At 37.7% G+C, this 14,892-nt stretch overlaps 4 protein-coding genes and 1 pseudogene across 4 annotated transcripts; 1 reads left to right on the top strand and 4 right to left on the bottom strand.

Annotated features, from left to right (window-relative positions):
• The first annotated feature begins 522 nt into the window (after positions 1–522).
• On the top strand, positions 523–4,023 carry LOC120117690 (annotated as a pseudogene).
• A 193-nt stretch (positions 4,024–4,216) lies between these two features.
• LOC120117815 (nonsense-mediated mRNA decay protein 2-like) lies at positions 4,217–5,326 on the bottom strand. The gene is made up of 4 exons (XM_039138016.1): positions 5,126–5,326; positions 4,480–4,538; positions 4,263–4,399; positions 4,217–4,221 (listed from the first exon to the last, which is right to left on the bottom strand). The coding sequence occupies exons 1-4, from the start codon at positions 5,261–5,263 to the stop codon at positions 4,217–4,219; spliced, it is 339 nt and encodes a 112-aa protein (XP_038993947.1). The 5' UTR covers positions 5,264–5,326.
• Positions 5,327–5,907: 581 nt separating this feature from the next.
• LOC120117816 lies at positions 5,908–6,637 on the bottom strand. Its single transcript, XM_039138017.1, has 2 exons — positions 6,424–6,637; positions 5,908–6,343 (listed from the first exon to the last, which is right to left on the bottom strand). The coding sequence occupies exons 1-2, from the start codon at positions 6,429–6,431 to the stop codon at positions 5,908–5,910; spliced, it is 444 nt and encodes a 147-aa protein (XP_038993948.1). The 5' UTR covers positions 6,432–6,637.
• Positions 6,638–9,272: 2,635 nt separating this feature from the next.
• Positions 9,273–10,491, bottom strand: LOC120117817. Its single transcript, XM_039138018.1, has 2 exons — positions 9,972–10,491; positions 9,273–9,877 (listed from the first exon to the last, which is right to left on the bottom strand). The coding sequence occupies exons 1-2, from the start codon at positions 10,489–10,491 to the stop codon at positions 9,273–9,275; spliced, it is 1,125 nt and encodes a 374-aa protein (XP_038993949.1).
• A 610-nt stretch (positions 10,492–11,101) lies between these two features.
• Positions 11,102–14,040, bottom strand: LOC120117688 (protein PHOX1-like). Its single transcript, XM_039137929.1, has 3 exons — positions 11,864–14,040; positions 11,492–11,747; positions 11,102–11,286 (listed from the first exon to the last, which is right to left on the bottom strand). Exons 1-2 carry the CDS (start codon positions 13,914–13,916, stop codon positions 11,599–11,601), a joined length of 2,202 nt encoding a protein of 733 aa, XP_038993860.1. The 5' UTR covers positions 13,917–14,040; the 3' UTR covers positions 11,102–11,286; positions 11,492–11,598.
• Between the last annotated feature and the right edge of the window lie 852 nt (positions 14,041–14,892).

Raw genomic sequence — 14,892 nt, forward strand, 5'->3', positions numbered from 1 at the left:
GCAGATTTTATTTGCCGCCTGGCCATATTTATCCGAATTAATTGAACCGGAATGGGCCGATGTGTTAGTAAGATCGAGTATCTACGACATTAAGTGTTTAGAATCGAGTTTCATTTTTATGTAAATAGATGGGGGAAAAGCAAAGAAAAAAAAGAGAACAAATTACTTTCTTCTTTCCAGATAAGAATAAAGATTAATAAATTAATGTTTTAATCATTACTCAAGGTACCATACACCTTCCAACTTTCCCCACAACTAACAAACATCCTTAATTTAAATTCTCATCTTCCTTTTTCTTCCTCGCTAAGCAAAAAGCTCATCTCTTTCATGCAATGCCTTGAAACTTGTAGCGAAAATCCCAGAACACCAATCTATTCAACCTACATTCATTATATTCCATTGGTATCGGATTGATCGTTGCTTTTGCTCGATATGAGAAAGTCTGATCCTCTTGTCGTGCTCACATGGTATTTCCTGATGTACACCATATGCACTTAGTTTTTCTTATAGTGTGGCTTTGAAGAAAATAACTCTATTTTTCTGTTTTTGGATGATTTACATGTTGGGTTTTTGTGTTTGGCTGAACTGAAACAATATGCAGGCAAAGACGGTTGCTTCATTTGCAAGGATGACAGTGCAAGATACAAGAAAAATCCTTCCACAAGAGTTTTGTCCACCTTGGGTCGTCTTTTCTCAGCGCCAAAAGTTGAGTTATAATTACATCCAATCCATCATACGTTAGTACACTATCAGATTGTCAACTAATATTAGTTTCTTCATAAATACAGTTAATGTGGCTCGATGTGCAGCTCAAAAAGATTTGGCCATATGTTAACGAGGTAACTTTTTTCTCTTTTTTGTTAAAAATATTTTCCAGATGCAATTTGTTTTACGACTTTCACTTGGTTCATCTATACGATGGCATAGGCAGTATCAGAGCTAATAAGAGCTAGTGTTGAGCCAACTCTGAACAATACACACCGGCTGTCATATCATCTATGAAGTTTGGAAAGTTGACTCTTCGTACAATTGCTCCACAATTTACAGGTTAGTTTCTTTCTTTCTTTAAATTGCAACATCAGTTTCTGTATGTGGAGCATATGGAGAACGGTTTTGGTTTTAATTCATTTCCTTTATAGTTCAATGATGTTGCACAAAATGTTCATACTCTTTAGGTGTTTTGATCATTGAGAGTGAAAGTGGTGATGGGGGAATCACCATGGAATTGGAGAAGTGGGATGGTAACCCAAATATTGTGCTTAATATCAACACTAGACTTGGTGTTTCCCTGCCTGTGCAGGTAAACTTGCTGCTCATTGCTAAAGAGCCTTTCTCGTTTATCATGTTCGATGTATTCGATAAAATGCCTCTTAAAGAATTACCACATTTGCAGTTAGTCTCCACATTTGGTTTTCCAATTTGTCATTAAACTTGACTAATTCTTTACTAGGAAACTATTCTTTGTGGTTGGTATATGTATGTTTTCTAAGGGGAGAGAGTGTGTGCCTGCTGTTATTCATCTGGTATTGAGCTTTTGCTATTTGCAAGCTATGACATATACTTAATAGCATTCTTTTCCTTATCTGATGTGTCTTCCTTATCTTATCATCTCTTGGTTTTAACTTGTTCGTCCAGGTAAAATTTTTTTGGATTCACTGGAGTCTTTAGGTTAATCTTCAAGCCACTTGTTGATCAGTTTCCTTGTTTTGGATCTGTTTCATATTCCTTGAAAGAAAAGGCAAGTATCAAGTCTTTTTAACATTTCCAATGCTTTACCAACAAGAAGAAACTATTGAGCGATGATCATATTCGACTCGATATTTATGCTTAATTATTTTACAAAACATGCAAAACAAAAGCTCAAAAGGATGGAATATGTTGTAACAAATTGATTTACTATTGCTTAGAATCTGTGTATATGAATATATCTGCATGATGCAACTAAATTTCATACTGATATCATGGTTATATGCTTCTTTCTACAGAAAGATCTTGATTTTACACTTAAAGTTGTCGGAGGTGATTTATTTTTCCTTGATTTTTCAACCACTGAGAGTGCAAATTATGATATGGTTCTTATGACCTTGTCTTTCGATTTTGCAAGTACGGGACACAATTCGGAATGCTATTGAAGATTCTATAATGTGGCCTGTTAGGAAAATTATACCCATTTTGCCTGGGAATTACAGGTATGCTAAATCACCGTAGTTGAATTTCATCTCTTCCTGTTTCTTTTTAATGTCTGAAGTGTTCACTGCATATATTTTATCCATATAATTTGAGGTCAAATAAGTGCATTCTTCCCCATTGATGGAACTGGTTTGTTTATGATTATACCCTCTACCAGTGATCTGGAACTGAAACCTGTTGGAGTATTAGATGTTAAGCTTGTGCAAGCCAAGGACCTAGCAAATAAGGACATGGTTGGGAAATCCGATCCTTTCGCCGAGTTATTTGTGCATCCACTTTGGCATAAAATGAAAACCAGTAAAACCATTGTAAGATACTTTACTTTCTCCTGCAACTGCTATCATCTTTTCTAGGATTGATGTTTAACTCTAATAGTTCTTTAGAATAGCACATTGAATCCGATTTGGAACGAGCACTTCGAGTTCATTGTAGAAGATGCATCAACTCAACACTTGACCGTAAGAGTCTTTGATGACGAAGGGCTTCAGGCCCCCAAACTGATTGGCTGTGCTCTCGTAGCATTGAAGGACCTTGAGCCTGGTAAAGTGAAGGATATCTGGTTGAAACTGGTCAAGGATTTGGTGGTTCAAAGAGATACTAAAAACAGGGGGATGATAAAAACATGTTGATCATAGTTCTCACTCATTTCCTTATTGCATTAGTTATGGAGTTCAGTGTTTTACAATATTCTGAACAACTTGAACTTAGTAGTAACTGATAAGCTCCATGATATCTTCCCCATAGGTGCAATTTGAGCTCCTTTACTGTCCTTTTGGCACAGAAAGCAGCTTCAAGAACCCATTTAGCCCTGATTTCTCATTGACATCATTCGAGAGGGCCCTTAAAACTGCAACCGCTGAAACGGAGGCTATGGACCTTGACAAGATTATGATCAAAGGAAAAATGATGTCATTGTCAGAGGAGACTATCAGTAACAGTTATAGCAGCTGAAGACTTGCCGGCAGTCGGTTTTTTGGGGAAGGCGGACCCTTTTGTCATCATCACGTTGAAGAAATCCGAAGCAAAAGCCATGACAAGGGTGAGATATACCATACATTTCCCCCCTAAAAGCTTTTGCAGGCCAGGTCTCAAAGAGCTTTATTTCACTTGTTTTTCAGGTTGCTAATGAGACATTGAATCCACTTTGGGACCAGACATTCGACTTTGTCGTGGAGGATGCATTACATGAAATGATAATTTTGGAAGTTTGGGACTATGACACTTTAACAAAGGTATAATTCCTACTTTGCTCTACATTCCCACATTGCCCGTGACAGCCTTGTTAACCATGCTAAGACAAATTTGTCAGGAAAAAATTGGAAGATGTATTATGACACTCACTAGGGTTCTTTTAGAAGGGGAAGTTCAAGACACGTTTGAACTAGATGGTGCTAAATCAGGAAAGCTTTTGCTCCATCTAAAATGGACCCCTCAGTTAGTATTCAGTGATTCTTGATCGTACCAACAGAGAATGAGAGGCGGTGAAACAATTTGCAGACACTGATGAGGCGAGGACCTGAATAAATGCTCTGCTAATCTGCAAGCCAGGGCTGTATAACTTATCAATATCAATAATACCAGAGTCACCTTTCTTTAAGAAGGCAATGTAATTTGAAACATTTGAGGAGTAGATCAAAAAGACAATCACTTCATAGCTACATTATGTTACTGTAAAATATAGCATAATATTCCTTTCTTTTAAGGGTATTTTTAACCATTAATTTATTTATATTCCAGTACATCTAAGCGAGATTTTCACAGTAAACATCAAATGAGGAGAATGAAGCAGAGCTTATATAATGATACCAGAATTGCATACAAGGAAACATTAAACATGTCCTGATTTGCAGTAATGTTCACAATCTTCTCTAATCTAATTTAAACAGACCCCGTCATAAGTTCCCACTATACCATATTCCTAACCTCAGCAAGGCAAAGTAAAAAACAAGGAAAGATCCGAGCTGATTTCCGGTTTTTAGCTGTTGGATGAAGCTCTTCATCCTCGCCCTCGTCGTCGTCATCCTCATCATCCTCATCTCCATTGCCAGCATCCCCATTGGCGTCAGGATCACCTTCCTCCTCACCTCCATCTTCATCTTCATCATCTGGTGCTTCATCTTCATTCTCGTCATCATCATCCTCAGTGTCACTGGCATCCTTGTTCTCAGGTCCAGGTTTAGTCATAGCGATAAGCTGGGCAAGCGGAAACCTACAAAAGAAAATTCACTATTTTTCCCCATTCCACAGAAGAACAAGAAAGAGTTGGGCAAAACAATTAATGCAATCAACCCTGCATTTGCTTCAGGCTCTTGATTGAAGACATCAATTCCATTAGGCAGAGTTCCCATCTGGAGAAAAACACCCAACTCATGCTGAGCAGCAAAACAATGTTTTCTAAAAGCAGTTTGTGAGCAACAAGTAAGCAGATCACTTTCGAAAAGGACACGACTTCAGGAATCCAAAACACGGAATTACCCGTTGCCACATGAATTACAAATATACTATTACACCAAGTAACAAACAAACAATATCTTCCACAATAACACAAACAAATAATCCAATCAAAACACTAAAACTTCCATTTTACAGTCTTCCCCTATAAACATCCAAATAAAGCTCTTCCTTGACATCCCATTATCCCACTACATTAAAAAACTATGAGAACCAAAATGCTCTAGACAGGCTGTCAGGCAAAGTAACAATATTCCTAGCATTGAAAAGATTTATTAAAAAGAAAAATTGCATTGAAGATGAAAATGGTGAACTTCTAGTTTTTTGATTAACGTATACAAATAATCACGAAAAAATTGTCAATTTCCCAACAAATTCAAGGAAAATAACAAATCCTTATAAAGCAAAGAGTCCTCAAACCATTCACTGAAAAAACATGCAAATTCGAAATGTAAGGTAAATTAGATGGGAAAGAGAATTTTACCATCATGAGCAACCGTGCGACAGAGTTTGCAGCAACAATGGCGGTCTCCAAAACCATAGCTTGCAGTGCAAAGCCAACGGAACAGCCAAAAACGGCACCGTTTGTGGGTACACTTTCCGCTAGTGTAACCGTTGACATGTCGCGATAAAGCTAGAGAAAGGAACCCCAATTGAATAGATAAAATCAAAAGACTGAATTAGGTTTTTGACATTTTGGGGTTTTAAAATAGGGTTTTGGAGATATTTTAATTACTATTCAGAAAATAGTCCAAATTAAAGTGCTTGAGGTAAGCGATAGAGTAACTATCTGTCTTGGAGTTATGGATGAGAAGCTAGAATTGACACCGTAGGATCCCCTTGCCTTGTCTCTTTCTAAGGTATTGATCACGAAATAGAATGTGTTATATTTCTGGATAAACTAACTTTTAGTCATGAATGTAGTATCTTTATATAAGTTAATCATTTTTTTTCAAATTAATAATTAAACTTGGATATTTTATTTCATTTTTTTTGTTATCCTCCCGGTTCTAAGGTGGACTGAATCGGGTCGCACACCTAGCTTTGATGGACGAGTTTCATCGCTTAGATTTTTTGTATACACGGATACTTAAACTTGAGACCTTGCTTAAATGATATCAAGATGCTTACCACTTGAATCATCCCTTTTTTTTGGATAAATCAATTCAATTTTATATCCAAAAGAGCAGTAAAACTGCTTCAAAACTCTGAAAGTTCTTACATAAAAATCAACACTTACAACACTATACAACAGAACTGAAAACATCAATGTTCAATACCCCATTGATTACAAAGAGTATTATTGACATAGTCATTTCTATTTATTTCTCTACCCTTAAGTTGAATAGCAACAGAGTCTTTAATAGCAAGGAGTAAGGCATTAACATTTCTTGAGCGTCCTTGGTAAATTCTCTTGTTTCTCTCCTCCCAAATAATGTAAGTAAAAGTAGTCCAAGCTAGCTTCATAATAGTAGTGAGTAGTGATTTTCCTTTCCATGAAGCACAAGCCCATGAAATGTGAGCATCCCATGAACAAGTTCCTCTGCAAATGCCATTAAGATGCAGAACAGAGTTCCAAACAGAATTTGCCACAGAACAATGAAGAAACAAGTGGTCCCTAGTTTCCCTCTCTTCACTACAAAGCACACAAATACCGTCAATGTTTAACCCCATTCGAATCAGCCTATTTTTGGTTGGTAATCTGTCAAGGAAAGCCATCCAAGTAATAATACTATACTTAGGGACATGAAGAGGAAACCAGAATAGTTTATGCCAAGTAACCTTGTCATCTTTGTTACGGATGTGATGCCATATGTCTTTGATTGAATGAGTTCCAGAAGCAAAAATGGGGGCAGCGTGATTCCTCATACTGAGCAGTTTACGAAAGCTCCAGCTTGTATTGATCCTAGCCTCCATAGTCCAAAAATCAGAGTTCTTGATAACATAAGTTTTGATCCAAGCGATCCATAGCGAACCATCACCCGCAAGGATTTTCTTTATCAAGTGCAGAATACAAGTTTTATTCCAAGATTTTATGTCTTTTAGGCCAAGACCCCCTTCCGATTTTGGGAGGCAAAGCTTATCCCATTTAACTCTTGCACCTTTAGCAGCAATATCAGAACCTTTCCAGAAAAACCTTGAACATAACTGCTCAATCCGATTAAGCACAGATTGTGGAAGGATTAGCTGCCTACACCAGAAATTAGTGATACTATGAAGAACAGTTTTAATGAGCTCGAGTCTTCCAGCGTAACTCAAATGTCTTCGAGACCATTTATGGAGACGGTCTCTAATATTGTCAATTAGAGCTATGCAGTCTTTCTCCGAAAGCTTTCTAGATACTAGTGGAACACCCAAGTATCTAACAGGTAAGCAACCATGGTTAAAACCCGTAATCTGTTTGATTTCTCCTATTTTCATTGGTGAAATTCCAGCAGTGAAGAATTCACATTTATGAGCATTAAGTTTAAGGCCTGAAATTTCATAGAAGTGATCAAGAACACTAATTACCCCCACAACAGATTCTACATTCCCTCGACAGAAAATAAGCAAGTCATCTGCAAAGGTGAGATGAGTTAACCCAATCTTTTTACATTTAGGGTGGAAGCCAAAAATACCTCTAGTAGCAGCTTTGTTGAGAATACTAGAAAGGATATCATTGATAGTACGAAAAGTAAAGGTGAGATGGGATCACCTTGTCTTAATCCTCTAGCACCTTTAAAGAAGCCAATTAGACTACCGTTAAAAGATATAGAGTACCGAGCAGTAGTGAAACAAGCCTCAACCCACTTAATATAATTGGCAGGAAGTCCAATAGCAATGAGGGCAGTAGAATAAAATCCCAATGTAAAGAGTCGAATGCTTTGTGGAGATCAATTTTCATTGAACATCTTGGTGATAAAGTCTTCCTTCCATAACCTTTGACAAGCTCCTGAGCTAGAAGAGTGTTATCTACTATGTTCCTCCCTTTAACAAAAGCCGTTTGGTTAAACGAAATAATTCCAGGGAGAAGGGGTGTCAATCGATTGACCAATATTTTAGAAACAGCTTTATAGACCACTGAACAACAAGAAATAGGCCGAAAATCTTTCACCTGGCTAGGATTTGGAATTTTAGGTATCAAAGTAATACAAGTGGCATTAAATGCATAAGGTTGAGTGTAAGGATCTCTAAAGAAGTGAGTAACAGCTGCCACCACGTCATCACCAATAATAGGCCAAGCTTTCTTGAAAAATATGGAGTGTAACCATCCGGACCGGGAGCTTTATCGTTGCCTTGAGAAAAAAATGCATCTTTAATTTCATCACGAGTAACCTCCTTAACAAGATCATTAGAGCTTTCCAAAGGCAAAGAGCTAAGAAGCAGCTCCTTTAAAGTGTTCGGGTCACAAGATTTAACCTCAAAATTAGTCCCAATCAGGTTGGTAAAGAACCGTAAGACTTCTGTAGCCATATCCTCATAAGTTTCTAATCTTCTTCCTTGGTCATCAATAAGCACACGTATAGTATCCCTCTTCGTTTTAGTAGCAACTGCAGAGTGGAAAAATTTTGTACATTTATCACCGTGATTAATCCACTGTACCTTCGCTTTCTGTCTTAAAAACATGTTTTCGGCTTCTTGAAGGAGGTGGAGCTCGTTTTGCAATTGGGATTCTTTTTGGAAAGAATCAGCAAGATTTAAAGATTTGATCTGTTGATCCTCGAGCTCCAGTTTCTTTTGGTTGACACGATCAGAAATATTGCTATAATGCTGCTGGTTTAGGGTTTTCAAACTGATTTTTAGGCGTTTAAGCTTGGAGAACAGTTGTTGCATAGGGTTGCCCTGGGAAAAAGAGTGCCAAGAATGGCTAACTATGCTTAGGAATTCAGAGTGGTGGGCCCAAAAGTTAAAAAATTTGAAAGGCTTAGGATGGTCAGCATGAACCTCTTTAGAAAGCCAAGCAATTACCAAACAGTGGTCAGAAATTCCAGGAGCAAGGAATTCCACATGTGACTTGGGAAAAGCAGTAAACCAAATAGGATTAACTAAGATTCTATCAAGTTTTTTTGCTAGATATGATTCGTGTTGTTTGTTGCTCCAGGTGAAAGTAGGGCCAAAATAAGGGTGGTCAAGCAATTCCAAGTCAAACAAAGCATCCTGGAATTCCTTCATGTCTGGAGTAATAAAAGGGCCCAACAGAGCAGAATTTGAACTTTCTGTCGAATTAAGAATAACATTAAAATCACCTCCCAGTATCCAAGGAAAATTGCCATGCTGGCTGTTCACTTCATGTAGATGCTGCCATAGTTGCCTTCTCAAAACACCTTCATTTCTGCCATAAATAGCTGTGATAATCAGAGGATTACTAAGATAATGACCTTTAATGGTTATACACTGATCAGACATGTGTATAATCGAGAAATCAATGCCTTTCTTCCAGAGGATCAAAATTCTGCCATTCTCAGCAAAGTTGTGATTAGTACAATAATTCCAGTGCTCAAACTTAGAATTCAGAATAAACGAAGCATTACTAGTTTTAACTCTAGTTTCCAAGAGGCAAAGAACATCAATATTCATAAGACGAGCTCTCTTTAGAACACCATGTTGTTTAAGAGGACTGTTGAGTCCTCTTATATTCCAAAATCCCACAATCATTGAGAAAGAGAGGATGTAGCAGCCACATTAACTCCTACTACAGTATTTTTAGCTTTATCAAAACGGTCTTTCTTTTTTGTTTTTAGTTCGTTCAAAAGATTGGCTACACCTTTAGATGCTTCTCTTTTCTTTGGTTTACTTTCATTCAAAACAGGAGATGAATCTTCAATTACGGATAGTATTTCGAATCTGTTTTTTGACCCAGCAAGCACAGTTGTCGATGAAGTCTTGCCTCTTTCCCGTGATAACAAAGTAGGTTCAGTAACCTCTACTGAAGGAACAGTAAGGTCAGGGAGTATAACATCTTTAACAGCAGAAATAATTTGATCAGTGGGAATAATGTTATTGCTTGAGTCAGTACTAACTTCAGTTGAAATAAGCTCCTTACTGTTGTTGCTAAGAGAAGTTAAATTTCCTTGTAACATCTCAGTTCCTCCTATTAACGGTTCAGAATCATTAGCATTAGGAATAGTTTCTTTCCTTTTCCATACTTGTGTAGGCTGCTGGGCAGTCTGTTTGTGAACTTTACAGCCCTTCTCTGTGTGGCCAAACATTTTACAACTCCTACAGCTTGGTGGTAACCAAGGGATCTCCACAAGCACTGAAGTAACAGACCCATCGTTCAATACGACCTCCACATACTCAGGTATTTTATCATTGGCCCTATTTCTAAACAGATTTTTGCAAATTCCAACCTTGTTTTTTCTGCAGTAACAGAGTCCATGGAGAGTGGGACTCCAATGGCACTAGCATATAACTAAGACCAGCTCGGGAGTAAAGTTCTAAAGGGACATTGAATAAGTGAACCCAAACTGGAATTTTTGTTAGGTCAAAACTGAGTTTTTTCAGATTTGGTTCCCAATTTCTAAGGATCAACGGTTTGTTGTAGATATGCCAAGGTCCATGTTCTAACACCCAATCTCTAGCAGCATTCGAACTAAAAGAAAAGAGGAAGAGATTGTTACCTGCTTTGCTGATGCGAACCGGACTGCCATTCGAAGCATTTTTCCACATGGCTTCAACGATTCTTTGCATTGAGATGAAATTTGGAGGTGGCCCAAGGAATTGTCCTACTAACGAGTGTTTCCACTCCGCTATCCCATCTTCAAAAACCTCTGGCGGTGGCTGAACCACCGGAGACCCATCGCGTAGTGTCGGAGGATAAAAATCAAGGTCAAGACCTTTTGAAATTTCAAACAACTTTCTCCAATCCATGGTTGCACGGGAACTGGTTGAGGAATAAGAGAATGAGGGGACAGATTAACCAGATGGAGAGAAGAAAACAAGACCGGAGCCACGAACGGAGAACCCAGAAACGTTAAACCTGCTAACGTGCACCTAGAGAAAACCGGCTATCGTGCGCTCAGGAATTCGGACTAGGCTTTCATTTGTGTTTTCCACTTGAATCATCCCTTGTTGGTTACTCTATGTTAATTTTTAAAAGATATGTTTATTTTATTTTTAATTTAATGTTTAATAATTTTATATATTTTATTTTTATCAAAAAAAATATTATTTTATACAAGAACAACTCAATATGAATTTAACCCATATTTTAAAGAGCCTATTTTTTTTAAAAAAAAATTCAAATTCATATTCCAAGCCTAATATTGTTCTTCAATCTCTTTCAAATTTTGGACGGATCTTTGAGCTTAGATGGATAATTTAACTCTCGAATAGATTCAAAAGCACTTGAAAATTTATCAAGTTTAATATCAACAATAAAATTAATATTATGGTAAAAAAACTCATTTCAGATAATTAAAAAATATCAAAATTCACAACAAATGGTGACAATTATATGAAGAAGAAGCATATGATAGTCTTTACAACCAATTATTTTTCCTTGAAAATGAACAATTTCAAATCAAATCAAATATGAATGACTCAAAACACCAAATTGTTGCCAAAAATGACAAACTTGTTCGATTCCCAATCATAAATCGTAGTGGTACAGAACTGAAACTTTACAAACTTTTCTTCTTTGCTGCCAAATAACAAGAAAATGACCTGCAATTACATAAAAGATCAATCACCACTTATACATGGATTCAAAAGAAACCATAAATCAAGATTAATGGTTAGAAGCCAAAACCCATACTATTTTTCATCAGAGTGATGGTAAAACAGTTCCTATTTTGCAAATAATTTGACAGGTAAGATTAAGGTAATCATGGATATCGGTCATCAACAAGCTGAAGATATATGAGCTTACCTATCCTAGTAGCACACAGAAAACCGATCTTGGAAAATTAATTAAACAAAATCTGAAGAACTTGCACTTGTCAATTGCTCCAAAAGAATGCTGAATCAACAGAAAACTCAAACTTGCTCCAAGACAAACTGAAGCTTTGGAGCACGGCGACGGAACAATGGCTCCAGGCGGAATGATGGAACACCAACCTGCCACCTTTTCACATCATACATATCATTCCATGCCTGTACAATCTCGTCGATTTTGAATCCTACACCTGCAATGAAATTTAGGGGATAATTTTCTTTTCCTGACAAGCTTTCCCAGGCAGCAACGCCAGTGACAAGAAAACAAGTGCGACGAGAGTTTAGAGATGACTCCTTCGTTATATACCTTCCGATGCAGACACATTGGAGCAGTGATTCTTTAACATAACAGCTATATCTGTAGGAGAAGCTCCAGCAAGTTCAAATTTCTCAACTGAAACTGCTAAACATTCTTCCCATGTTGGCAGCTCAAGCTTGTATTCGACAACAGAACGCTCATAAAGCAAAATTCCCCACAAAAGGTATATTTGTGAAATCATATTTGCAGCTTGTTCAGTAGCTTCTTCAGAAGAGATGTCTTGAAATAGCCCATCTAAACCCATTTTCTGCAGATGGGTCTTATACTTATCGAATTTGGAGAGTCCATTCAGTCGTTTCTCCTTCATTTCCTCCCACAGCTCCATACCCTTCTCCATGTTGTCCTCTGCCTCGTTATAAAGTTGCAGGACCTCCTGGGAAACCCCAGCTTCTAAATCAAGCTTACTCCCAGTTGCATGGTACCAACAGAGTTTCGCTTGCTCGAACTGCTGTTGTCCCAAAGCAAGAAAAGCTTCGTAAAAATCTGGTTTGATCTTTAATGCTTCCTCATACTTCTTTGCTGCCAATCCATATTCTTTCTTCACCCACTCGTATCCGCTCGAAATCTGTGCTAATTTGGATTCCTTTGAACCATCTTCTGTATAGACATGCTTCCTTGCCCTTGACATATGAACATTTCCCCAATTGAACAATGCCAGAGCTGCCATCTCTTGGAACTTATCCGCAGCCATTTCGAAAATCTCCTGTGCATCTTCACTTGTCACAGTCTCCTCCATTGCTTCCGCATACAACTTCATCCCAAGTTCATGAAGATCCAAGTAAGAATCAGAATCAAATCCGACGTAGTTCTTGAACAGACGTGCAAACTGTACAATCCAATCCTCCACACATGTTCCCTTAATAGCTCCTACACCACAGCCTGCATCACCATTATCATCAACAAACACAGTACTCAACTTCTCTTCGCTCTTGACCACCTCCTCTTTACTTGTTTCTTCGTAATCCGGTTCCCTGTCAGGACTAGTTTCAACAATATAGAAGCGAAGCGATCCACCGGCAACACTGGTAGATGATTCAGCCAACCCAAGTTCCTCATTAGAGGTGATTGTAACCAAATCACCCTCTGGATCCTTGTATTTCACAAGGATACCCTTCAATCCTGGAAACCTAGCTTGAGCAATATCCCTCACCAACTTAATATTACAGTTAACTGGTATTTGCGCCCACCGAATGTCGTCTCCGAGCACCATTTTCACAGGCTTCATAATCGCTTTCGCTTCCAAAACAGGCTTCTTCTCTTCCTCAACTGTCTTCACAACAACCTCCTTATCATTAACTTTCTCAACACTAACCTTCTTCTCCTCCACAATGACCTTTTCCTCAGTCTTCTTCTCTTCTTCAACCTTAATATCAGTCTTTTCACTTTTCACATGTTTTCCTTTCTTCTTCTTCTTCTTCACCTCCTTCTTCACCACATCCAGAAACCGCATCGGCCCACCGCCGGACGGTTCATTGTCGAATAAACCGAGTTCACTTTCATTAACAGTAATACCCTTCTCATCCATAGCCTTTTTAACACTCTCCATAATATCCAAAGCGGATAAATTTTTGGGTTCCATAGTTAAAACATTATAAACATCCCTATAAGCTAAATCCAATCTATTCAAAGCTTCATAACACCTAGCCCTTTTCAACAAGGCCCTGGAATATCTAGGAGAAACCTCCAGAGCCAAATTACATTCATCAATGGCGCGTGGGTACCCGACGATACCCATTTGCATGTAACAAGCAGCCATGTTGCCGCGCAAATAGGCGACATCGAGGTGGTTCTTAGGGAGGAGGTTAAGGGCTTTTTCGTACTTTAAGATTGCTCCTTCGTGGTCGCGTTTTTGGAAGAGACGATTACCTTCTTCTTTGAGCTCTTGGGACAGGTTGATGAAGATCGTCGTGTCTTCGTCGAAAGCCTTCGACGTCTTGTTTTCGCCTCCGCCGCCGCTGCCGGCGGACTTGTTTTGCTTGTTGAATTCCACCACTTTCTGGGCGGCTTCCTGAAGCTTCTTCTTCCCCGTTGGCTTCCCCATTTTTTTGGATTAAGAATTTCCCGAAATTAACACAGAAAAATCCAATCCAAAAATAATAATAATAATTTGAAGGAACTCAACGCTAATTTCAAAACGAACAAATAGAGGGGAATGTTTAGTTAAATTTCAGATAGGTGTTTGTTTCTCGTCAACGTTTTGCGGGGGAATGACAAAAGTCACTTTCCAATCGAGCGCGTTTAGTGAACGGCCCAATTGGGTCAATCACATTGGAAATTTGGAGGGAAGATATTAAGTGTGGAATTTATGATTAATATTTGATACTTTACAACCAAAGCCGACCAATCTCCAACTGACGACACAGGAGCGTGTGGGTCTCTTACCTTAAAAAGGTCGCTTTGTGTGGCCTAATCATGCTTCCATTCATGTATTACCATAATCTTTATTTTTAATTAGTTTTTGTATTCATTCTATATAGTTATTTTTCTAATATAAATTAACATTTAGGAAAAATGTTCTAAATATATTATAAACTACTCACTAAGTAGTTTAATATCTGCTATTCAATATATATTAGAGCAATTTCATATTTATTTTAAGACATTTAACTAAGTAATCTTCTTCTATGGCAGCGAACTCCGATTCAATGATAAGGAGGAATGGAAATGGCTCAAGGTTAAACCTTCTAAATTATAAAGTTCAAAAATCAATATGAACATTAAAAGGAGCCCTTAATTTTATAGAGAGAAATATCGGTTTAATATATATTTAGGTAATAATTGTTAACATTTATTCTAAAATGATCAATTATTTTATTTTTAAAGGTTTCGATAGGTACGATTCTTGAACACATTTAGATTCCATATTTGACAATTGTTATATAAAGAGATTATAGGCAATTTTATTTAAAAATCTTTCAAAAATAATTAAATATCAAAATAACACCATTTCGCCAATACTTATCCATCTAGCACTCATTCATACTTAGGGTTGGGCATGAGTCGGGTTTTGGGTCCAA

Source organism: Hibiscus syriacus, unplaced genomic scaffold (assembly GCF_006381635.1).
Source record: "Hibiscus syriacus cultivar Baekdansim isolate YM2019G1 unplaced genomic scaffold, ASM638163v2 tig00110321_pilon, whole genome shotgun sequence".
Taxonomy (NCBI): Eukaryota; Viridiplantae; Streptophyta; class Magnoliopsida; order Malvales; family Malvaceae; genus Hibiscus; species Hibiscus syriacus.